Source organism: Acinonyx jubatus, chromosome E3, assembly GCF_027475565.1.
Source record: "Acinonyx jubatus isolate Ajub_Pintada_27869175 chromosome E3, VMU_Ajub_asm_v1.0, whole genome shotgun sequence".
Taxonomy (NCBI): domain Eukaryota; kingdom Metazoa; phylum Chordata; class Mammalia; order Carnivora; family Felidae; genus Acinonyx; species Acinonyx jubatus.
In genome coordinates, this window is record NC_069398.1 from 7,211,215 (window position 1) to 7,236,680 (window position 25,466).

A 25,466-nucleotide genomic window follows, 5' to 3' on the forward strand; every position below is an offset into this window, starting at 1 on the left:
TTATCTCCTCGTTCTGGAGGGCAGAAGTCTATAGTATAGGTTAGCAAGGCTGCATGCTCCTTAAGAAGGTTTTAGGATAGAATTCATTTCCTTGCCTTTTCTGGCTTTTAAAGCTTGCATTCCTTGGCTCATGGTCTCTTCCACATCATTCCAACACCTGCTTTCACTGTCACATCCTTTTCTCCGATTCTGACCCTACTGCCTCCCTCCTTCCCTTCCCTGGATGCTTGTAATTTACACTGGCCCCACCTGGATAATCCCAGATAATCTTCTCGTTTTGAAATCACATCTGCAGAGTCCCGTTTGCCACAGAAGGTAACATATTTGCAGGTCCCAGGGATTAGGACTTGGACATCTTTCGGGAGCCATTATTCTGCACACCACAGCATGGGAATCAGGTTTGAACTTCAGCACTGCCTCTTCCGCATGCACACCCTAAATACGTGGTGCGTTCCTGCTTGCCACGTCCTGAACTAAATCTAAGCAATACACTAACTCACTCCGTGGTCTTGGCCAAGTTGTATAACTTCCCTGAAACTCCATCTGTCACTTTCAGAATTGGAGAGATTAATATTTGTTTCACAGGAAATTCTGCCTGTCAAAAATTGCAGGCAAACCTTCCCATTCAGGAAATTATTACACGTTGTTTTAATCTTGACAAAATGTAAGTAAAATCCTGGTTAAGCCGTAACGAGATAGAGAAACAGATCCTCTTGCATCTGCTGATGTGAATGTAGATTGGTACAGGCTTTCTAGAGGGCAATGTTGCACTATGAATGTAACGAAAAGCCTTATGTTGGTTCTCTTTATCCCACTAATTATCCATTCTAAGTATATCTTAGGAGCATGGTTGGATTTATGTGCAAAAGTGTTCAGTGAAATATTATTTATAATAGGGGGTGATGGTGGAAACAAACTAAATGTCCATTAATCAGGGCTTAGATAAATAAGTGTGGTATATCCTCATTACAGAAATATTATCAGCCATGTAAAAGGATTTTGTAGAATACTAAATAGTATGCTCGAGGTTTGTCAAATATCAGTGACAAACTTGGAAACCCGCCTCACTTACTATCTCAAATCGGTAAAAGAATTGTGCGGTGAGAAGGGAAAAAAAAAAACTGAAAATACACATTTCATGGTATTACAGTGACTATTTCTGGGTAATGGAATAACGGTTGATTTTCATTTTCTAATAATTAAGTTGGGGGGAAAGGGATGTCCACATAGAACAATTCCTTTGGTTGGATTATCAGGCGGTCCTTGTGTAGAACAAAAACTTCCGAAGGTGTCCCTCTAGTGGAAGAAAGGATGAGGCGGCTGGGGGGACACCCGGGAGCGACTTTTTAAGAAACAGATTATTATTGCATTCAAGACATTTCGAGAGAAACAAGGGCCTGAAAGTAGCAAACTATTCTGTTCATTCAAAAAAAAAAAAAAAATGTTTACAGGGAGACAGAGGCCAACTGCAAAAGTAAAACTCAAACCTCACCGTGGCAAAGAGGGCCACTAATTCTAGGCGCGCTTGGACAACTGACAGCTTTTTCATTGCCGAGGTTGGGGAACTAAACTCCTTGGGTTTAATTCTCCCCTCCTTGCTTTGGGGTAGCTCGGGTTCTAGATGCAGATCCAGGCCGCCCCACCCTCCGACCGAAAGGACAAGGCAAGACGGATTCCCTAAAGGCCGTGGGCTGGAGCCTGAGGTCTGGAGCGGACACCTGTCGGGAGCGCGCAAGCACCAAGTTGCTGGGGAACTCCACGAATCTTCGGCTCCACTCGGCTCCTCTTCGGCTAAGTTCGGTCAGCTCTCCTCGCGGCTTCGGCTCCTCCTCGGCTGAGTTCGGCTGGCTCTCGACCTGTCGGGCTCGGCTCCCTTCGGCTTCCTTCGACCGACGCTCGTCTCCCGCTCGGCTCTGTTCGGCTGAGCTCGGCTCCCGCTCGGTTCTGTTCGCCTGAGCTCCGCTCCCGCTCGGCTCTCTTCGGCTGAGCTCGGCTCCCGCTCGGCTCTCTTCGGCTGAGCTCGGCTCCCGCTCGGCTGTCTTCGGCTGAGCTCGGCCGCAGCCCCGGAAGGGCGCCCATGGAGCCGGTACCGCCGGCTCGACCGACCGCTATGGCGCCGCTGCTGGAGTATGAGCGGCAGCTGGTGCTGGAACTACTGGACGCGGACGGGCTGGTAGTGTGCGCCCGCGGGCTCGGCGCGGATCGGCTCCTCTACCACTTCCTCCGGCTGCACTGCCACCCCGCGTGCCTGGTGCTGGTGCTCAACACGCAGCCGGCCGAGGAGGTGCGGCTGCCGGCGCGGGGGTGAGGGGGTCCCCGAGAGAGTTGGGGGCTTCCCGAGCGGATGCAGGCCCGGCGCGGGCGCGAGGCCTCTGAGGGCGCCGGCGGTCCCTAGCGCCGGGGGAGGGCGTTGAATGGGGGTCCGTGAGGCAGATGCAGGGCCCTGACACCGGCGCGAGGACGTAGGGTGGGAGGGGTCCCTTGGAGGATGCACGTCCCTGACACGGGCGCGGGGACACTGAGAAGGATGAGAGGGGTCCTTGAGGCGGACGCGGGTTCCTGACGCGGGTGGGAGGACACGGGAGTGGGAGGAGTCTCGAGGCCGACGCAAGTCCCTGACACCGGCGCGGGGACACCGAGGGTGCGAGGGGTCCCGAGCAGGGTGCAGGTCTCTGACACTGGTGGAAGAGCTTGGAACGGGGGTCTCTGAGACAGCTGCAGGTCCCTGGCGAGGGTGCAAGGACGCAGAGGGACGGAGGGGCTCGGAGAGGGGGAGGGGAGTCACTACTGGAGGCGAGGGGCAGAGAGAAAGATTGGAGGTCCCGGAAGAGGACGCGATGGCCAGAGAAGGCTGCGGAGGAGGCAGCCTTGATGACGATGAGAGAAGCCCCAGGCTGGGTACCATGGGGCCTGTTGGGTCAGAAGAGCGGGATCTGGAAAATGGAACAGTGACGGGGATGGGGGACTCTCAGAGGGTAACTGCAGGATGTGAAAGGAGAGACTGAAACTGGGGAGAGCCCTGTAGGGAAGAGGAGGGTCTGAGGGGGTTGACCCAGGCTGGGGGGAGGGGGCGGAGGGTCAGAAGGGAAGGGAGCTGGAAGCTGAGGACCTGGCGGTTAAGGAATGGAGGGCACTGAGGACAGAAGACGGATACACCTGTGCCAAAACGGGGCGTTTGCTACTGAGAGGTGGCACAGCCTGGTCTGACAGGTCTGCTGCGCCCCTAGGTAGAGCAGGTGGCCAGGAGGCAGGTGGCCGCTGAGAAAAATGCCCACAGACTCCGTGAGGACAGGGATACTGTCTGATTTGTCTAGGGATCCCCAGTACCTGGCACAACCCAGGGCCCCCAGGAGAGGAAGGGTTGCCCTGAAGACACAAAGGGCCAAGCTCCCACCGACCTGAAGCCCCGCTGGGGCGGATGGGGACAGAGCCACCAGTCTAAAACTCGGCTTGGGAAGAGGATTCCTTGCGATCTCCTCACACCCTGTGCTTGCCTGCAAACCTGGCTTTGATGGCAAGTATTTTCCAGCTAGCCGAAGTCTTTTAACTGAGGGTTTTAAAGTCTTTGTTATTGTTGTTAAAATGCTCGTAACTCAAGTGCAGTGATGCCTCAGCACAAACCCAAAAACACAACAAAAATAAAAGCCTGGTTGCATGTGGATGATTGGTTGATCACCCAAAGCAGTAACTTGGTTTGTATATTCCTCAAGTTCCCTGTCTCTCTTTTTAAATACAAAGACCTTGCCGCCTAGTAAAAACTGCCCTGTATTAAACAGACTGCTAATCACACTTGATTTGATGCAGGAGTATTTTATCAGTCAGCTGAAGATTGAAGGAGTGGAACACCTCCCTCGTCGGGTAACAAATGAAATCACAAGTAACAGTCGCTACGAGGTCTACACCCAAGGAGGTGTGATATTTGCAACAAGTCGGATACTTGTGGTGGACTTCTTGACTAATAGAATACCTTCAGATTTAATCACTGGTAAGAATTTGACACCTTGTCATTATTTGTATAATGATACAAACTAGCACTTTTTTGTGCCTGTCCCCACTGCTAAAGTCTAAACTAGAACCTCCTTGGGGGCAGCACTGGGTGTTTTGACTCAGCATTGTACTCCCAGGGGTTAGCACAATACCGGACACATTTTAGATGCTTAAAAAGTACTTGTAGCCTGAATAAGTAAGAATGACTTTTCCTTGCTCTCTAAGCTCCCATCTGGTTAATACTTCGTAATTGGCTGGCATTTGCTTTTCCAACCTAATCAGCCTTGAAATGTTTATAGATATTCTTTGTATATTTCCTAAAATATTTGGTTTTTTCTTTAAAGAGTTTTTCTCCCCCCCCGTGATTTGAAATTAAACTGAGTCGTTGCTTAATTATTTTGAGAAATAATGGCTTCATTTTAGCTAGAATTAATATAGAAAAGGAATTCGTTCTCATTATTATTCATCTGTTTGGCAACCTTTTCTGATCTCCCCCAAAGCTCATTTGAGGACCCTACCTCTCTGTCCTCGGGTTATCCTGTGCTTCTCCCCAGTCATAGCACTAAAGAACAACCCATTATATTTGCCAGTTTATTTTTCTGTCTCACTCTTAGATAACAAGTTTCATAAGCACAAGGAACAATTTGTTCATCGCAGGCTAAGAACCTGATACGCAGGGTATTAAACACGTATTTGTTGAATGAACGTTGTGTGAATAAGCTGTGATCTTCCGTAAACTTCTGGAGGGCAGAGCGACTGTGACATTCATAATGGTATATCCCACTATTGCCCTGACCCAGAAGACCCTCAGGAAGCATTTAGTGAATCAATGTATGAACGAATGTTTTATGTGGCTCATGGTACACTGATTGAAGAAAAGTGTTTTTATACTTTTGTAACATTTTATAACATTTATAACTGTAATAAGCTGGGGCACAGGTGGTGAGGTCGGACTCACCTGGCTTTGAATGGGGATGCCACCACTCAGAAGGAAGTTATGTAATTTTGGTGAGCCTCAGTTCTCTTTTCTCTTTTTTTTTATTTTTTTTTATTTTAGTTAGTTAACATATACAGGGCAATATTATTTCAGGAGTAGAATTCAGTGATTGATCACTTACATACAACCCCCAGTGCTCATCACAAGCGCCCTCCTTAGTACCCATCCCCCATCTAGCCCATCCCCCACCCCCCTCCCTCCGTCAACCCTCAGTTCCCTGTCGTTAAGAATGGCTTGTCTCCCTCTCTTCTCTCCGCCCACTTCCCACGTGTTCATCTGTTTCGTTTCTTGAATTTCCACACGTGAGTGAAATCCTATGGTATTTGTCTTCCTCTGATTGACTTAGCATAATACACTCTAGCTCCATCCACATCATTGCAAATGGGAAGGGGTCGTTCTTTTCGATGACTAAGTAATATTCCATCGTATAGATAGATACACCACATCTTCTGTATCCATTCACCAGTTGATGGGCACTTGGGCTCCTTCCATAATTTGCCTACTGTTGATAATGCTGCTGTAAACATCAGGTTCACATACCCCTTCCAATCTGTATTTTTGTATCCTTTGGGTAAATACCTAATAGTACAATTGCTGGATTGTAGGGTCGTTTTATTTTTAGTTTCTTGAGGAAACTCCATACTGTTTTCCAGAGTGGCTGCACCAGTTTGCATTCCCACCAGCAGTGCAAAAGAGATCCTCTTTCTCCGCATCCTCACCAACACCTGCTGTTTCTTGTGTTGTTAATCTTAGCCACTCTGACAGGTATGAGGTATTATCTCATCATGGTTTTGATTTCTATTTCCCTGATGATGAGTGATGTTGAGCATCTTTTCATGTGTCTATTGGCCATCTGGATGTCTTCTTTGGAAAAGTATCTATTCGTGTCTTCAGCCCATTTCTTCACTGGGTTATTTATTTTTTGGGTGTTGAGTTTGAGAAGTTCTTTGTAGATTTTGGATGCCAACCCTTTATCAGATATGTCTTTTGTGAATATCTTCTCCCATTCTGTAGGCTGCCTTTTAGTTTTGTTGACTGTTTCCTTTGCTGTGCAGAAGCTTTTTATCTTGATGAGGTCCCAATAGTTCATTTTTGCTTTTGTTTCCTTTGCCTCCAGCAACATATCTAGTAAGAAGTTGCTCCGGCCAAGGTCAGAGAGGTTGCTGCCTGTGTTCTCTAGGATTTGGATGGTGTCTTGTCTCACATTTAGATCTTTGATCCATTTTGAGTTTATTTTTGTGTATGGTGTAGGAAAGTGGTCTGGTTCATCCTTCTGCTTGTCGCTGTCCAGTTTTCCCAGCACCACTTGTTAAAGAGACTTTTTTCCATTTTTCCTTCCTGCTTTGTCGAAAATGAGTTGGCCATATAGTTGTGGGTTCATTTCTTAAATTGAGAAAAAGAGCACCTCCTAGAGTTATCTTAAGGATTAAGTGAGTAAAAATAAACGGCTCAGTATAATGCGTGGTACATACTAAATGATAAATAATAGCAAAGAAAAAAAAAGCATTGGCTTTTCATAACCAGAAATTCTGATGCATCGTAAAGTCTTTCACTGTTTGCTGCTTTCTTCTCAGCTTAGTTTTATATTGCTTTGTTTTTTAAGTGGATAAAATGGGGGCAGTGTACCGGAACTACCACTAGATGTCAGTATTGCTCTGACTTTTAGTAACCGTTCACCCTACTTAGGCAGAGAGCGGGATGAATCAAAGAAACCTCCAAATTATAGCTTATAGGTAGTTCCTTATTAAAAGCGCAAAATTCCCGGCCCATATCTGATCAGCAGCCAATAATGAAGGTGGCGCTGCTGCTGCCGCCGCTTCGCTGCATGAAAGGTGAATCAATGCCAGACAAGAACCCCGCCGGATTCTGCTCCCCAAGGGATCATTCCCCACCCCCCCCACCCCCCACCCCCCGCTCCGGCCAGGCTGGCAATGACACTTTGACCACAACTCTGACAGACCAAACAGCAGTCCTTGAGACACGTAACCCTCCGGAAAGTTCTGAATGTCCCCGGCCCTAACCTGCCCCCCCACCTCTGCCACTGCCATTGCTACTCGTGGTATCCGCCACCATACCCCACCCAAGGGTCCCTGCCAAATGCAACTCCCCGGTGCAGAGAGAACTGTGTAGATAGCGACCCTGGTTGTACTGGCAGGAGACAGGACAGGAGGCTTTCATTGCTAAAACGGCTCCTGACATCCCCAAATAGAACTCAGAACACGCTTTCCACGGGACGCTTAAAAAAACCCTCCCATGTTACATGTTAGGTTCGTGCTATAATCCAGTTTTCTGTTCACTCAACAAACATTTAGTGTCCTAAGGGTCCTTTGTTTGGCAGGGATGTGGTAGGGTCTGGAGACAGATGAACGAGAGACTGGTGAACTCTTGAGCTAGGCTCCCTCTGGGTTTGACCCCGCCTCCCCCGTGTACCAAAGTTGTGACCCCTGGCACGTTCCTTAATGTCATCAGGACTCCGTTTACTCACCCATAAATGGGAGACTGTAATAGTGCCTTCCTCTTAGGCCTAGCACACGGGTGAAATGAGATCATGTTTGTAAAATTCTTAGCTTCATGCTCAGCACACAGTCAAGCATTCTCTGATGACTGCTTGTTGTGATGTCCTTGTCCTCAAGCGGTGTCGTGGAGGAGGCAGGTGGAAAGCAGTACTCGCAGTACAGGATGAGATACGAACTGTTGTGGGAGCATCAGAATGAAATGTAAGGAGGCTTTGGTGAGACCGCAGTTGCCCCCAGAAGTACACCTGCTCGTGTTTTCTTGTTGCTGGTTTTTCAAACGGTGTGTCGGGGGTGGTGGGGAGTCCTCAGGGGGTGTCACTTAGGAGAAACCAGGCTTTGTCTTCAGGCACACATGGTTTGGGACCTTTAGCCTCCCATTGCTTGGCGGATGACCTTGATCAACCTGTTTGCCTCTCCTGATCTCATAATAATACCTACATCATAGAATTCTGAGGATTAAATGAATAAGTCTGCAAAAGTACCTGACCCCAGTGCCCGGGATGGAGTATTCTCTTCTTCCATCTGGGTTCCAAAAGAATGACAGCCTTTTGGAACACAACATTTTCTTTCTTTTTTCTTTTTTTAATGTTTGTTTATTTATTTTGAGAGAAGGGAGAACATGTGTGCACACGTGCACGAGCGGGGGAGGGGTAGAGAGGGAGAAGAGAGAGAATCCTAAGCAGGCTCTGGGCAGGATCTCACGGGGCTCGATCTCACGGGGCTCGATCTCACGAACCGAAACCGTGAGATCATGACCTGAGCTGAGATCACGAGTCAGACGCTTACCCAACTGAGCCACCAGGTGAGCTGGAGCAGAACATTGTCTTAAATTGAGGCCCATCTTTCCTTTAGAAGCCCACCTTTATCACTTCAACCTTATATAATATCTCAGTCTAGGCCAGCAAAGTGTAGCCCAGTAAAGTACTTGGAAAAGCCCAGCGTCTTAAGTCCAGGATCTTTTCTGAGTTGTAAATTTGTTATGTACACGTATTGCAGTTATTGAAAACCCTTTGTCTGTAAATTCCTGAATAACACTTACTGATTTTTAGCACATCTGAAAAATAGTGTGCTTAGCTAGAATTAGAATAGATGGTAGCTCTCTCCACCTCAGTCCAAAATTTAAACGCCAAAAGAGCAGAATCTGAATTGAGCCTCCTGAACTACTAAAAGGGGTCATAAATCACTATTAATGTCATTTCCCAGATGCTAGGAGTCATGGGAACTGGTACAAAAACACATAAGCACATTTATGACAAATTTTTATGTAAGGTAATTGGCTTGATGTCGGTCTCAAAGACTAAGAATCATCACAGAATAATTGAGTTTTTGATTCAGAAATGACATCCGTGCACTCTTATGTCATACGTCTTCCTAATTTGCTAATCACACTGCATCAAAATGGCATATATGTGTCATGTCTCATGGATGTATTATACACACAAAAGAAAGGTTATCTGGTCAGTGCTCTCATTTTATAAATAAGGAAATGTATAATAATTTCCTTGTTTTTGTGATCTCAGAAGTTTCCTAATCACAGCACCCCCAAACCCAGATGTAGTAAATATATTCATTAAAGGTCTTTATTTTAATGGGCTAGTTTATCTCTCAGTTGAATATCCTCTGATTCCAAAAATTGAATTATTCTAGTAGGTGGTACAGATGTTACCCAGACTTGTGAAATGGCCCTCTTTTCTGTAGTCCACATCTGGTTCCCATATGAAAGGAGAGTCAGTGAGGCACTTTGCTTTCAGAAACTCTTCCTCCGCCGTGCCAGACACACCCCACCCCAGGGCTTTTGCTCTTACTGTCCCCTCATCCTGGACCGGTCTTGGTGCGCGTGGTTACAAGGCTCACCTCCTTTTTTCCATCTAGCCTTGGCCCAGATAGAGCCTCAACGAGGCGACCCTGCCTAAAGTTGCCCCCCATCACCTCTCACACACACTCCCTCTCCTCCTCCTCGGATTCCTTTTTTCCTCCCCAGCCCTTATCGCTGTACAACTCACTAAATCGTCTCTTTGTTTATATTGTGTATCGTAAGTACCGCAAGGACACAGATTGCCATCTGTGTGTTCACTGCTGTATCTCCGGCCCAGACGAGCACACCGCTTGTGCTCAAGAGAAATGTGGTAAAATCAGTGAATGAAAACGAGCATGAACTTCCTTGTCTGTTCTGTAATCTAAATTATTATCTCCTCCCAGGCATCTTGGTGTATAGAGCGCACAGGATAATCGAGTCTTGTCAAGAAGCATTCATCTTGCGTCTGTTTCGCCAGAAAAACAAGCGTGGTTTTATTAAAGCTTTCACAGACAATGCTGTCGCCTTTGACACTGGTTTTTGTCACGTGGAAAGAGTGATGCGAAATCTTTTCGTAGGGAAGCTGTATCTGTGGCCAAGGTAAATAGCCTTATGTGACAGATTTCTGTGAGAGAATCCACTATGACTTAAGCGTGCACTTGAAAATGATGTAAAATTTATAGGAATTGCACTTGACATACGATAGCCGGGTCCATACCAAGTGCATCAAATAGAAACATATGGTTACCTCATTTGTGATTATTTTAAAAGGAGAGACGGATTTGATATTTCCTTTTCTGGTAGCCCGTCACATCCATCCAAGGGCAGCCACTTTATTGCTTCTTCTACATTTAGCGAAACACCCAGGGAAGCTAGAGCCTAAGGTATATAACAGGTTTAGGAGAACTAAACTCCCTCTGAAAATTACCTGTCAGGGAATAAGGCACAAAGATTGTTTCATTAATTTTGTTTAACGTTTATTTGTTTTTGAGAGAAGGAGCACGAGCAGGGAAGGGGCAGAGAGATGGAGACACAGAATCGGAAGCAGGCTCCAGGCTCCGAGCAGTCAACACAGAGCCTGAGGCGGAGCTCGAACTCATGAACCGTGAGATCGTGACCTGAGCGGAAGTCGGACGCTTAACTGACTGAGCCACTCAGGGGCCCCAAAGCGTAAAGATTTTTGAAGAATTTCTGTAAATATCTAGGAAAACCCGGAAGGTTCCAATGTTCAAACATCTCGCACCTATGCTGATACGTATTTTGGTTACACTACATGGTATTTGAGAGTAATTGCCAGGGTCTTTTGCCTTTCTTGATTATGCTGTCTCAAGGATAGGCAAGCTTTTTCTGTGAAGGGCCTGATAGTTAATATTTTGGGCTTTGCAGGCCATGTGGTTTGTGACAATTCTTCCAGTCTGCTGTTATATCAGGAAAGCAGCCATAGACAATACATAAACACTGGGCACGGCTGTGTTCTAATAACACTATTTCTAAAAACAGGGAATGAAAAAAAAAACAAAAAACAAAAATGGGGCGCCTGGGTGGCTTCACTCGGTTGAGCATCTGACTTTGGCTCAGGTCATGATCTCATGGTTCATGGTTTCCAGCCCCACGTCGGGCTCTGCTGACGGCTCAGAGCCTGGAGCCTGCCTCGGATTCTGTGTCTCCCCCTCTCTCTGCCCCTCCCCTGCTTGTGCTGTGTCTCTCTCTCCCTCTCTCTCAAAAATAAATAAACATTAAAAAAAAAAAACCAGGCACTGGTTTGGACCCAGACCATATTTTTGCTGACCCCCCGCCTTATTCAACGAATGCATCCTTTCATTGAGATTAAAAGTACTTCTGAAAACATTGTCATTTTGCTGTCTGTTTGGTTTGTGTCTTAGTTGCATTTCCAAAAACCCTGAGAGAGCAAAAACTGAGAGCCGTGTTATTTCTGGTCTCGGAGAAAACGTTTGGAAACGATTTGTCTCTTCAGGTTCCATGTAGCAGTAAACTCATTCTTAGAACAACACAAACCTGAAGTTGTAGAAATTCACGTTTCTATGACGCCTGCCATGCTCGCCATACAGACTGCCATCCTGGACATCCTAAATGCGTGTCTGAAAGAACTGAAATGCCACAACCCATCGCTCGAAGTTGAAGATTTGTCTTTAGAAAATGCTATTGGAAAACCGTTTGACAAGGTACTCTGCCTCTTTTCCTTGTAAGCGCAGTGTGTTAGGTTATAGCTTTAAAGAATCCAAGTTCTTTTGCTAATTGCAGTGTCCTCAATAGGATATTGCTGTTATTTTTTTAAATGTTTTTTTATATGCATTTTTGAGAAAGACAGAGAGACAGAGTGTGAGCAGGGGAGGAGCACAGAGGGAGGGAGACACAGAACCCGAAGCAGGCTCCAGGCTCTGAGCTGTCAGCAAAGAGCCCAGTGCGGGGCTCGAACTCACAAACCGTGAGATCATGACCTGAGCCGAAGTCGGTTGCTTAACTGACTGAGCCGCCCACGCGCCCCAGAAATTGTTGTTATTTTAAAACTAATCTGGAGGTGATTTAAGTACAACCTGTTCGGTTTACTGGAGAGTAATAATTTGTAGTAGAATACATGGATTGACCTGTAAGCACAACTCTTTATTTTTGCAGTTTTACAGTGGTTATCTTGTATTTCAAGTATAATTAAGAGAAGGAAAAAATAACCTTTTTGCTCTGAAATGACAGCATTTGGATATCTACAGATAGAAGAGTTTTACATGAGAATGCTTTCATAATTTATGATCTTCTGTTTGGAATAAAAATAATTGGGACAAGTTTTCATTACTGAGGAATGTGAACCTTGCTGTGTCCTAAAATTACGTTTTCAGTTGAGAAAATGTTAAGACTTTTAGTTCAAGGAACTTTTATTCTAACTGATGTTTTCTATTGTAGATGAATATTAATACAGATGCGTAAATGTCTAAAATTGAATTGTAGATCCAGAAAACGCTGACTTTTAAAAAAATTCCTGGCAGCTTTTTTTTTTTTTTTCTATATTTTGGTGGAACAAGTTCCTGTCTTTTAAGCTCTGAATGCATCTGTGTGTCACTGGAAATAATTCACAGTGATTATTTAAAAGGAAAAATTTAACTCCTCATATCTCTGATTCTTCCAGAAAGTGCTTCTATTGAAAAAATGATACATAAAACTAATTACATTATGTTTTGTTCCTCTGTTCTTACAGTTTAGTGCATGTGAAGCCACAAAGAAAAACCACAAAAAAACCCTTCCCATTCTTTTAATAGAATGTGTGCGTCCTTATTAAAAAACAAAATATAACCTGATAGGTTTTGTACTAAGTTTCTGTTTCTCATTCCCTGGTAAAGGTCAAAGTATTATTTTGGGTATTCTTTCAGCAACCAGATGTAAATGCAGACATGACTCTCATCTTGTTAGAAAATTAACATTTGTAAAATTTTTTTATTTTTTATTTATTTAATTTTTTTAACATTTATTTATTTATTTATTTATTTATTTATTTATTTATTTATTTATTTAGAGAGACAGAGAAAGACAGAGCATGAGCAAGGGAGGGGCAGAGACAGAGGGAGACACAGAATCCGAAGCAGGCTCCAGGCTCCAAGCTGTCAGCACAGAGACTGACTCGGGGCTCAGACCCACGAACCGTGAGATCATGACCCGAGCCAAAGTGGGATGCTTAACCAACTGAACCACCCAGGCGCCCCAGAAAATTAACATTTGTTTAAGAGAGAGAGCGAGGGGCACCTGGGTGGCTCAGTTGGTTGACCGTCCGACTTTGGCTCAGGTCATGATCTCATGGTTCATGGGTTCGAGCCCCGTGTGGGACTCTGTGCTGACAGCTCAGAGCCTGGAGCCTGCTTTGGATTCTGTGTCTCCCTCTCTCTCCGCCCCTAACCCGCTCGTGTTCTGTCTCTGTCTCTCTCAAAAATAAATAAACATTAAAAAAAGTATAGGAGAGAGAGCGAGAGCATGAATGAGAGAGAGGGGCGGGGCGGGGGGGTGGGGAAGGGGCAATCCTAAGCAGGTTCCACACTGAGCGTGGCTTGATCCCACAACCATGCAACAGTCGATAGTCGGATGTTCAACTGCCTGAGCTGCCCAGGTGCCCAGAAAATTTAACTTTTGTAGATTATTTTACAAAGCAGGCATGCAGTTATGTGTCCCAGATTGTCTAGGATAGTTCTAGGATCTGTCTGTTGTCCCGGAGTGATTATTAATAATATAATTTCATTTTCATAAGAGTCCCAGATTGGACAGTAAATTATATGGTCACCCAGATACTCCTTCTGAGTATGAATTTGTTGGGTAAGGTGCCGTGTAGTGATACTCCTTCCATAGCATGCTACAGGTATTATCCTTTTTAGTTAAGAAGTAGTTTGTGGGGCGCCTGGGTAGTTCAGTCGGTTAAGAGTCCGACTTCAGCTCAGGTCATGATTTCGCTGTTCATGGATTCGAGCCCTGCGTCGGTCTCTGTGCTGACATCTCAGAGCCTGGAGACTTCTTCAGATTCTGTGTCTCCCTCTCTCTCTGCCCCTCCCCTGCTCGCACTCTTGTCTCTCTCTCAAAAATAAATAAACAGTAAAAAAAAAAAAAAAAAAAAAAAAAGAATCAGTTTGTGAAGGACGTGTATATACGTAGCAGTGGATACGTAGATACTTACATAGTACATGCCAAAGCTAGCCTTCATTTTAGGCAACACTTTAGGATCCCAGAAAATATTCAAATGTAGTCCCTTGTTAATTTAACAAATTCTTTTCCATCCATGAATCACATTGGGGGGAAAAAAACCCCAAGCAAATCACTTACACCACAGAGTTAAGGTACATCGTTATTTAATTTGATATCATGTAGTTTCCCTGGTATGTGCCCTCTGTTCCCTGTTCAGCTGGATCCCACATCTTTATGTATCCAGGATAGGGTCACAGCCAAACTCGGCAGAAACTGGGCGGGTCTAAACTGTAAGCTTTGATGTTTCATGAAAACAAATGATCGGGGACACCTGGGTGGCTCAGTCAGTTAAGCGTCTGAATTTGGCTCAGGTCATGAGCTCATGGTTGATGAGTTCAAGCCCCACATCAGGCTCAGCACTGACAGCGTGGAGCCTGTGTGAAATTCCCTTTCTCCCTCTCTCTGCCTCTCCCCTGCTCCCACGCTCGCTCGCTCTCTCTCTCAAATAATAAATAAAAAAATAATAGCTATATCGAATATATTTTTAGCCATACTAAACTGTATTCTTGTTTTAGACGATCCGCCATTATCTGGATCCCTTGTGGCACCAGCTTGGAGCCAAGACTAAGTCCTTGGTTCAGGATTTGAAGATATTACGAACTTTGCTGCAGTATCTCTCTCAGTATGATTGTATCACATTCCTTAATCTTCTGGAATCTCTGAGAGCGACAGAGAAGGCTTTTGGTCAGAATTCAGGTGGGAGATAAAAATACTAATATTATTATGGGAGCTGATTTGAATAAAGTGTCGGATTTTGTTGGGGAATCAGATGTGTGGAGTGCTATATTCAACTACACGGTATACTAAGCTTTCAAATTACGTTTTATGTTCATAGCATAAGGATGTAGGTTTTATTGATAGCTAATGTTTCCGCCTACTGAACTTCTGTTCTGTATAATAATAAATATTCATATCCATTCCGGGCAATTTTATTTCTAGAAAAGACTCTGTATATTACAGGCAGTCCCCAACTTAGAAATAGGTTGTGTTCTGGAAGTTTAGTTGTTAAGAACTTCAAATTCATTTTCTCCTAAGAAACAGCAAGGGAGTTTAGGGTTTCATCAGCTAGAGTGCTGAAGACTGAAGAGATTTGTAGAGAAACATACTTAAACAGTTGACTACCGTCTTGTTTTTCTACCAGCCACATCTGCCCCACTAATGTGACCTCTGTCACTGTTTGACTAGACCATTGATTTTCAAAATGGGGTCCGTTGTCCTCTGAGGCCAAGATTTACTACCATTAGTAATGTTTTTAACTTTTAAAAATTATTTTGTTTTATTTGAGAGAGAGAGAGCAAGCAGGCAGGAAAAAGGGGCAGAGGGAGAGAGAGAGGGAGGGAGGGAGAAAGGATATTAAGCAGGCTCCATGTTCAGCACAGAGCCTGATGCAGGGCTCAGTCCCACAACCTCAAGATCATGACCTGAACAGAAAGAAGGAGTCAGACACTCCACCAACTGAGCCCCCCAAGCGCCCCTACAATTAATAGTTTTTATTGCTTCATCAGGGACATTAAGTAATAAGCTACGAATGCACAGCAGTGAAGAACACATTGACCACTAGTACTCTTTGGTTCTACTGCCTTGATGACGCTCAGGCGCCCAGCAGTGTTACCCCCCAATGCTTTTGCACCATTACCAGAAATGTCAACACAGTAGGGAAAAAACCAAATAAGGAATTATTACTCATCTGAGAATAGTTTTGAGGTCCAGACTCCCTGAAAACATTTTGGTGGCCCCCAGAGGTCAGTAGGCCACACTTTGAAAGCCCACTGGCCTAATCAAACAGTGAGGCCTCAGTAAGGGAGAAGGTACGGTTCAGAGGACACGATGGCAGGCAGTTGTATAGATAGGGCTTGTGACCATCAGAGAGTCTTTAAAATTCATCCCAAATTGAAGGCCTTTTTTTTTTTTTAACTTTTCATATTAGGTTGGCTCTTTCTTGACTCCAGCACCTCGATGTTTGTTAATGCTCGAGCAAGGGTTTATCATCTTCCAGATGCCAAAATGAACAAAAAAGGCAAAGTGTCTGAAAAAACGGAAATTGAACAAGTGCAAGGTATCCTGTAGGCTTCGTCTTTAACTGTGTCTCTTATTTAAGTATTTGATGTGAAAATTCTTACCAAGTCAACGTGTAATCCTCAGTCTCCTTCAGCTGTGTGAAGAATGCGTGCCTGTATGTTAAAGGCGTGTTATGTGTAACGTAAGTTGAAAGTATCCAGCGTGGCAAGTCCTAGAATCCATTGTTAGAGGATTCCGGATAACAACTGCCAAATATCAGTCAGGAGTGTTCTTACTGCTATATAAGAACTATTGATTGATACATTTTTTTTTTATTTCAGAATAATAACTACTTTTGGCACTTACAGTCTTAACAGAATATTTAACATTCCTTTTAGCTGTACAAAAATAAATATACCAGAATGAGGCGAGAATAGGTTTATTCCAATACTTATCTAGTGGGTATGACAAATATCATTGGTTTTTTTAAAGCATGGGATAGGATTGATGCTGACTTTCTGCCTAGTTCAAAGGTCTAGTTCAAAACTTAAATACATTAGTGATGCGTTTGGGTACTTACAGAAATGTTTGATTGTGGTCTCCTTGTATTCCATTTTCAGGAATGTGAAAGTCATGCGGATTAGAAATAATAAATACTCTTTCTCTGTACTAATTCTTTCGTTTTATGTAGCAGCTTGTATATAGTATCACGGTTGACAACTAATACAGAATCATCTGAAATTCATGACGTACATGTAACTTTCTCTCAAGGCACTATGAAACCTCTCTTTCCTTTAAATTAAAGTTCATTTATTTATTTTGAGAGAGAGCATGTGTGCAAGCCAGAGAGAGGCAGAGAAAGAGGGAGAGAGAGAATCCCAGGCAGCCTCCATGCTGTAAGCACAGAGCCTGATGTGAGCTCAAACCCATGATCCGCGAGATCATGACCTGAGCCGAAACCAAGAGCGGATGTTCAACTGACTGAGCCACTCAGGCGCCCCACTATGAAACCTCTGTTAATGTCGGTTTCAAATATCTTCTATTTAGACCTTAAAGAGACGTTTTTCAAGAAAGTAGTTTCTATCTGGCATGAGGAAGGAAGCCCAAAAGAACAAGCTTTTGGAATGACGCTTGTGTTGTCTGTGTTGTGTTGTTTTGAAAGCCTGTGGAACACTTTACAGGTGAATACTACCCTGGAGAATGAGGTTATCCTTTTATTCCCATACAGAAACAAAAAAGGAATTGGTGCTAGAAAGCAACCCGAAGTGGGAAGCTCTGACCGAAGTACTGAAAGAAATTGAGGCGGAAAATAAGGAGAGTGAAGCGCTTGGGGGTCCAGGTAGGAAAAAAAGAGAAGAGGACGTTTGCTTTCAAAATGGAGCAAATGAGTCTTCGTTATTAGTCCTTTAAAAGTAACTTACTGTTATTGGGGCGCCTGGGTGGCTCAGTCGGTTAAGTGTCCGACTTCAGCTCAGGTCATGATCTCGGGGTCTGTGAGTTCGAGCCCCGCGTCGGGCTCTGGGCTGATGGCCCAGAGCCTGGAGCCTGCTTCCGGTTCTGTGTCTCCCTCTCTCTCTGCCCCTCCCCCGTTCATGCTCTGTCTCTCTCTGTCTCAAAAATAAATGTTAAAAAATAAAAATTAAAAAAAAAAAGTAACTTACTGTTATTTTGTTTATCAGACGTAAAAGAATAAGTGCCAGATGAACACAGAAATCCTAGTGGCAGCCTCCTTTCTGATCGTTTGATGTGATTTTCTCCTGGTTGAATCCTTGCATACTTGTAGAAAGCAGCCTGTCTTGCTGGGCTGGTTGACTTCTCAGGACTTCTATTTAAAGATGCAGCTAATCTCCACATACACATTCACCACTATTTCAATCTAGAATCCCCCGAGGAGAAAGCTAATGGGCTTGTTTTATATTCTCAGCAAGTGTCTTTCCAAAGACGTCTCAACTGTTCTATGGATCAACACTGACGTGGCCCTGAAAAAAAAAATTCCAGATTTTAGGGCCCCTCTCTTCAAGCATGAGTATACTAGTAGATTAGCATCGTAGACCAAACCCACTAAAAAATTTTTTTAAATAAAACCAGATATTTACTTTTTTTTTTTTTAATGTTTATTTATTTTGGAGAGAGAGACAGAGGCAGAGCACAAGCAGGGGAGGGACAGAGAGAGGGGGAGACACAGAATCTGAAACAGGCTCCAGGCTCCGAGCTGTCAGCACAGAGCCTGACGTGGGGCTCGAACCCACAAACCGTGAGATCATGACTGAGCCAAAGTCAGACACTTAACCGACTGAGCCCCCCAGGCGTCCCAAAACCAGATGTTTAAAAAAACTAGATTTTTCTTTAGTCTATTGAGACTTTGAACTCCTATGAATCAGTAAAGGCAAGCACATAATTCTTACATGAGTAAATACGCTGGTGATATTATCTGAGAACGTATGGTACTTTGATTTAAGACTCCAAGTCATGCCTGCTCCCTTAGGAAAATTGAAAAGTACCAAGAAAAAAGAGAAAGGAAAAAAAATTATGTCTAGAAGCCACATTGGTGTGTTTCCTCCAGGTTTTCTTTTCTGTATTTTCTGTTTCACATTGTTAAGGTCACAGTGCAATGTAATTTCTGGATATATAATTAGCAAGTCAAATGATAACGTTCTTGAGACATATTACCACATTTGACTTACATGAAATTTTTATGAGTTTTCATTTCTTCTAGCAATGTAAGAGCTCATCTCTTTTTCACTTAGCAGTGACTGGAGATCATATATTCGTGTGTGTATATACATACATATGTGTAACAATTGTATTAATTTGGAGAAAAATGTTCATTTGAAATTTGGTGTTTGCTAAGCTCAATGTTTTTTTAATGTAAAAAATGTTTTTTAATGTTTATTTATTTTTGAGAGAGAGAGACAGAGCACAAGCATGAAAGGGTCAGAGAGAGGGAGACACAGAATCGGAAGCAGGCTCCAGGCTCTGAACTGTCAGCACAGAGCCCGATGTGGGGCTCGAACTCAAGAGCTATAAGATCATGACCTGAGCTGAAGTCGGACTTGTAACCGGCTGAGCCACCCAGGCGCCCCAAGCTCAATGTTTTCTTAATGCTTTCTCCTCTTTGGTGAATTGTCTTTCTTTTCCTTGGCCAAATTAGGGTATGTCCTCGGTTTGTATTGGCTTTTTATATATTAAAGATACTATCATTTATGATAGTTGTTTTGTAAAGTCATTTTTCTGTCTTTAGCTTTCTTAATGCACAGTTTTTTTCTTATATAGAGTCCCTCTCAGATTATAGATATCAGTCTTGTCTGAGATATCTTCCACTGTTTTTAAGCCTAGAAAATCATCTCCATCCACAGAGATGGAGAGTAGTTGCCTTTTTTTTTTTAATGATTTAATATTTAACATTTGACTCAGTAATCCATTTGGAATTTATTTTGGCATATAAAATCCTCTGGAAAATTATTAATTAAAAAGAGCTTCTGTAAAGCCTCCATTATACCACGGCTAGGCTTTCCTAAGACTAAATGTTTCTGGATTCAACTTTACTCAAAAGATTTCACTAATCCTGTCAGAGAGGGAAAGCATTTGATAAGCATCTGAGACCCTTTTTAAACAAATTGTAAATGCGCCAAGGGGTAAGATGTGTCTTCTTTGTCAGGGGAGGAGGCGAGCAGGCGGACAGAGAACGGGGGTGTGGTGGCGGTGGGGGGACACGTGAGGTAATGGTAACATTACGCTGTTTGGTAATTTTAGGTCAGGTACTGATTTGTGCAAGTGATGAGCGAACGTGTTCCCAGCTGAGAGAGTATATCACGATCGGAGCAGAGGCCTTCTTGTTGAGGCTCTACAGGAAGACCTTTGAGAGGGACAGCAAAGCCGAGGACGTGTGGGTGCAATTTAGAAATGAGGACAGTGCAAAGAGAATGGCGAAATCTCACAAAAGGCCTAAAGACCCCCACAGCAAACAGAGGGCTGCCCCCAAAGAAAGGACTCTCAAGAAGAAGAAGCGGCGGTTAACTTTAACACAGATGATAGGAAAGCCTGAAGAACCGGAAGAGGAAGGGGATGCCAAGGAAGGCTGTCCTGGAGACACGGGCAGTAGCCCAGACAGTTCCTTAGAAGAAATCAAGCACGAGGAATTTGACTTAAACTTGTCATCCGATGCCGCTTATGGAATACTGAAAGACCCGCTCACCATCATCCACCCTCTCTTGGGCTGCAGTGACCCCTACGCTCTGACAAGGGTGCTGCATGAGGTGGAACCGAGATATGTGGTTCTGTACGACGCCGAGCTAACGTTTGTTCGCCAGCTTGAGATTTACCGGGCGAGTAGGCCCGGGAAGCCTCTGAGGCAAGTTATAAAGAACATGAGCTCTTTCTTCTCTCTTTTTTGATGTGTATATATATATATCTTTGTTATTGAAGTATAGCTTGACCTGTTCGATTAGTTTCAGGCGTACAACACAGTGATTGGGCAATTATATACGTTCTAAAATGCTCACCATGATAAGTGTGTTACGATATCATCGCCTATATTCCCAATGCTGTACTTTTCATCCCGTGGCTTATTTATTTTATAAGTTTGTACCTCTTCATCCCCGTCGCCCATTCTGCCCATTCTCCCCACACCCCCTCTGGCAACCATCACTGTGTTCGCTGTCTGAGTCTCTCTCTCTTTTGTTGTCTGTTCATTTGTTTTGTTTCTTTTTAGATTCCACTTATAAGTGAAATCATATGGTATTTATTTGTCTTTCTCTGTCTGGCTTATTTCGCCTAGCACACTGCCCTTGAGGTCCATTCACGTTGTGGCAGATGGCAAGATTTCATTCTTTTTCGTGGCCAAGTAATATTCCATCTGTTGAACTATTTCTGAAAGCCTCCAATCTCACAGTTCTTCAGGCTTTAACACAGACACTGCACCAGCTACACATGGATTGTCTTTAACATTCTGTCGTCATGATGGGTGGGTGGAGTTTATGAAACCTTCTTTTGCTTTCTGACCAATCTAGGAAGTTTGCATATGAAGCGTGTCAGATGTCTAGCAGAACAACAAATCTAGGGAATGATTTGTATTCCCATTACTTACCGCCCTGCTGTTCCATACTGTGTGCCTTATGCATTGGTTGTAGCTTCTGGGGTGCTGGATCTGAACAAGGCCAGAAAATCTATAATATCATAACCTCCACCAAAAATTACTGTAGTTATGACTCACCTCCGTAATTTCAATCTTCTGAAAGGTCATCCATATAAATTTGAAGTGACTCTAAGTTACATCCACATAAAACGAAAGTGTTTGGGGAATTATTGTACCAAGTTTTCTTGAGTTTCAAGAATTAGCAGCTAAAAAAATCTAGAGAAATATCAGATTGAGAAAATGATGCCTCTCAAAGAATATAGTGTTCTGGCCCTCCAATTATCTGAAGGAAATAAACAGCAAAATTAATATCCTGAACTCAGTCTGAACCAAAAACAGAGCCAAAAGAAACCTTCCTAGCAGCTTAACTGACACAACCTTCCCGAGCAGAGATGAATGGAGCAGGTGGGTCAGAAATAACACAGGATGAAGAGATTGGACGAAGCTGGTCAAATAATTATAGGCTGGTAGATTTTTCATACTTTGCTACTGATCACCTGTGTAGATAGCTTGTTCGCTGTAAAGTTGTCTATTGCCTGAGAATGGAACAGTGTGATATTTGAAAACAAAATGTGAGAATTGGAAGGGACCTTGGGGTTCCACTGCTGTCTCCATCAGTGGGAAACTGAGGCCCAGAAGTGATGAGTTACTTGCCCGTGGCCATGTCGCACTTCTGGGGGACAGCTGAGGTCTCTGGACTCATTGTCCAATGTTTTTTTTTTTTGTATGTTTTTTTGTTTTTGAGCGGTCCACACTTCAAAGATAACCTAGGAGTATGACATCTGGAAGAAAAGTTGAGGGCTGAAAACCTCCAGTAAAAGGTGAAGAAGGAGGACAGACAAGGTGCTTAATTCAGCCTCTTAGCAACAAACAAGATAGGAAAGCTGCCCTTCCTAAGAGAAAATAATATATCGAATTATTGTCTTGAGGCTGATAGCATCCATATGTGTTCCATGCCCATGTGTTTATATAAAACGTGCACTGACTCGGTTCTGTTAAGACATGGGTAAAAAAGAACCGAGAAGGAAGATAAAGGTCATATAGATTTCATGTGTTTATTTCTCGCTGGCATGAACTTTCACAAGCTGCGTTTTATAAGTAGCAGCCAGCTTTTCAAATTATCGTTTGGCAGAGGGGTAAAGAGAAAAGTGACAAAAGAGAAGCCGCCGAGATTCTGTGTTTTCTGATTTGTTTATACTTCTGAGGCAAGACTTACTCTCTCCCTCTAGTTATATTTCAGTGTTTACCTAAACTCTGTTCCTCCTTTCTGTGAAGAGGGCAAAAAAATGTGGTAATGAGACTTTTAACAGGTGGGGGTTTAGGCAGCTTCGTTTTTAGGTGTGTGATTAATGGAACCTTTTATTCTTGGTCAAATATTTATTATTGCAGCCCTCTATGTTGCTGATTTCAAATGCTGTGCTGTGCTCGTCCTTTTAGGGATTAAAAATTATGTTTTTACAGCCTAAAAGAGTTCTGTTTTAACTGGCAGGGTTTACTTTCTTATATACGGAGGCTCAACAGAGGAACAGCGCTATCTCACTGCTTTGCGGAAAGAAAAGGAAGCTTTTGAAAAACTCATAAGGTAATAATACATGGAAACTTTCAAGGTCTAGGGGCTTCTCTGAGTGGAGGCATAGCATAATCGCCCTCAGGAGGGATGGAGAGGGGGAGACCCTGGGAGGATCGCGTCAAGATAAACCTGTGGTCCGCTTCATCCCTGGGGTACGTGCACCTTTCTTCTTTCTCCCCCGTCTCGGGTTGCCTTTCGATGGTTTGACAGAATATTGGAAACGTGGAGAGATCTGCTTCTCTGCTTGTAAAGACATGCGACGCAAAACACCAAAAATACAGCTCGACCGACTACTTTCCTAAGAAATAACGTTCTTAAATTTCCCATACCCCCATGCACGAGATTTCTCCTTTGCCTTGGAGTGATGATTTAGTTCCTCCTTGTAAAATTTCCATGGTCTGGGGTCGGTGACTGCCTTCCCTTTGGCCGGGAAATGCTTTTACAACCCAGTCACTTCAGATCACCAGCAGTAGAATCACCCCAGGAAGACATTTTTTTTGACGGTGTGACGTTTATCCAAACATTCGTGTATGAGTTTTAGGATGAGCGTCTGGCAGCGTGCCGAATCCAAATCGAAAATCCTCTTCTGTGTAACATAAAGCAGATGTTCTAAGTGAGGTACGCACAAACCGGTCAGCTACCTTTTATCCCCCTAGGTCCTGGGGAAATCTGATAACCTCGCACCAGGGGATGCTGTCCAGGAGGTGGCAGCTTGGTGAGGGAAGATGGGCCACATGATCTCTGAGGGGCCTCAAAAGCCAGGGTAGGGGCTGGACGGGGCATCCTCGAGCTGAGCTAGAGAAAAGGCTAGAGTGGAGGAGACCGTGGCTTGGACTGACCAATCGTCCAAGCCTCAGACATTGGTAGTGTATCAGTGGCAACGAGAGGGCAGAAATCATTGTCACTGGCTGTCAGCCCACCAGGGCTCCCCACAGAATTTCACAATGGACAGCCTTCCTCTAACACTGGCTGTGGGCTCTTAGTATACACGTAAAATGTCCCCGTACCCCACTTCCTCCGGGGCATGCTTTCTTGGAAACGGGTGCTTACTGAATCCGTGCCGCTAGGTCCCTGTGGAGGGGCTCAGCTCGTTACATGGGCAGTACCCTTCCCCCCCGCCAAATCCTCTGTGAGTACGATGTGCCTTGGCCGTGGATTCTTCCAGCTTCTGGCCAGTCCTTTCAGCCTATGAAAGTATTTTCTATTAACAGGCTCTGTGGGATGGTTTATATGCGTGTACTTATGTTTCAGAAAGCATGGTAACCAACCAGGTATTCAACAGGCTGCCTCTTCCTGTCCAAAGCTTTTAGCGTTTCTTCTGTGCCTTCTAGACTCTCTCTCCCCCACGACTCAAAACCGCCAACAGACATGTACCAGGCATCTCTGAGGTGCCAAGCCCTGTGCCACTAGGAACATGCTGTAGTCACAGCAGTGCCGGAAGTCCCTGTGCTGCTCGAGCTCATCCTCTGGTGGAAAAGACGAGCGTTAAGTGACCATGAATATTACACTAAGCGGACCTGTATGGAGCCCGGCCACAGTGGTGAAAGAACAGGGTGTGGTAGTGGGTGCCAGAGAGACCAGGCCCGGTGTGGGGACAACGGGTGGCTTCGTTGGAGAGGTGACGCGTAAGCCGACGCGTGAAGAATGTGCCCTAGGTGCTAAGTCGACAGGGCGGAGAGGAGTGTGCGTGAAGGCGCCGAGATACAGGAAGCCCTGGTGAGGATCGAGAACGTGACTGTGGAGGCAGTGAGACAGCACCGAAGCGTTCTAAGTGGGAAGTCTATTTTTAGAGGCGCTCTCTGGCATCAAACTGGGGAAGGGATGGAACAGGGAAGCGAGTCAGGAGAAAAGGTGGTAGCCAAGATTAGGCTGACGAGGAGAAGGGAACAGATTTCAGAGATTTGCAGATGCAACCGGAGCTGGTGCTACTAGATGTGGGTCGGCACCTCCTCACTGTTCCTTCGCTCTTCTTAAAACGTCCTCTGCCCAAGCGTGCTCTGGTTGATGGTCACCAAGTCCCAAATGAGCACGTAGAGCTAAGACCATTCAGATTAGGTTACTGGCGTTCCTGTGAAGGTCCGCGAGACCCTCCTGAGATTGGGGATTGACCCGAAGGACCCACAAGAGCCAGAAAACACTGGTATACTCCCAGTCATGGTTTATTACAGCAAAAGGATACAGATTAAAATTAGCGGAGGGTAAGAACCCATGAGGCACAGTCCAGGAAAAACCAGGCGGAAGCCCCCAGATGTCCTCTCCCCGTGAAGTCACACAGATGTGCTTCATCCTCCCAGCTGCAGTGAGTGACAGCACGTGCTAAGGGTTGTCAACGGGGAAGCTGACCAGAGCCTTGGGGCCCCGAGTTTTTACTGGGGATCAGTCACGTGAGCACAGAGTACCCATCGTGATTGTAGTTCTCCAGCCCCCCAGAGCAAGAGCAGGTATTTACGCCACATCAAGTTAGCATAAAGCATCTGATCAGACCGGGGCCAGGTGGCCCCAGGCCTCTGGCGTGCAAAACCCTTGATGAGGCAGACGATTGCAAGGGTTCAGAGCTCAACTCCCAGAAGCTGGTCAAGGGCCAGTCCTCAGGAGACTGGGCCTTTCCTGCAGCGGCGTAGCCAAAGGAGCCTGGTGGGATGTGGGGGGGAGAAGGCCTGAGCGGGTGAGGTTTTGTGCTCCCGGCTGCCTCTTGTCGAACACATCAGGGAACCTCATCTAGAAAAGAGTCCTTT

General features: G+C 44.7%; 1 protein-coding gene across 2 annotated transcripts in view; it reads left to right on the forward strand.

Moving 5' to 3' along the window:
• Positions 1–2,032: 2,032 nt before the first annotated feature.
• Positions 2,033–25,466, forward strand: part of ERCC4 (ERCC excision repair 4, endonuclease catalytic subunit) — a 31,449-nt gene continuing 8,015 nt past the window's right edge. Inside the window, exons 1-9 of one of the 2 annotated variants that reach the window (XM_027043220.2) lie at positions 2,033–2,284; positions 3,805–3,985; positions 9,700–9,895; positions 11,271–11,478; positions 14,545–14,725; positions 15,957–16,085; positions 17,256–17,366; positions 19,781–20,378; positions 22,651–22,743. In XM_027043220.2, the coding sequence (XP_026899021.2) occupies positions 2,078–2,284; positions 3,805–3,985; positions 9,700–9,895; positions 11,271–11,478; positions 14,545–14,725; positions 15,957–16,085; positions 17,256–17,366; positions 19,781–20,378; positions 22,651–22,743 (1,904 nt within the window). In that variant the 5' untranslated portion in view covers positions 2,033–2,077. Of the gene's footprint in view, positions 2,285–3,804; positions 3,986–5,637; positions 5,750–9,699; positions 9,896–11,270; positions 11,479–14,544; positions 14,726–15,956; positions 16,086–17,255; positions 17,367–19,780; positions 20,379–22,650; positions 22,744–25,466 lie in introns of those variants that run through there. The other variant, XM_053212896.1, reaches the window with a different exon arrangement.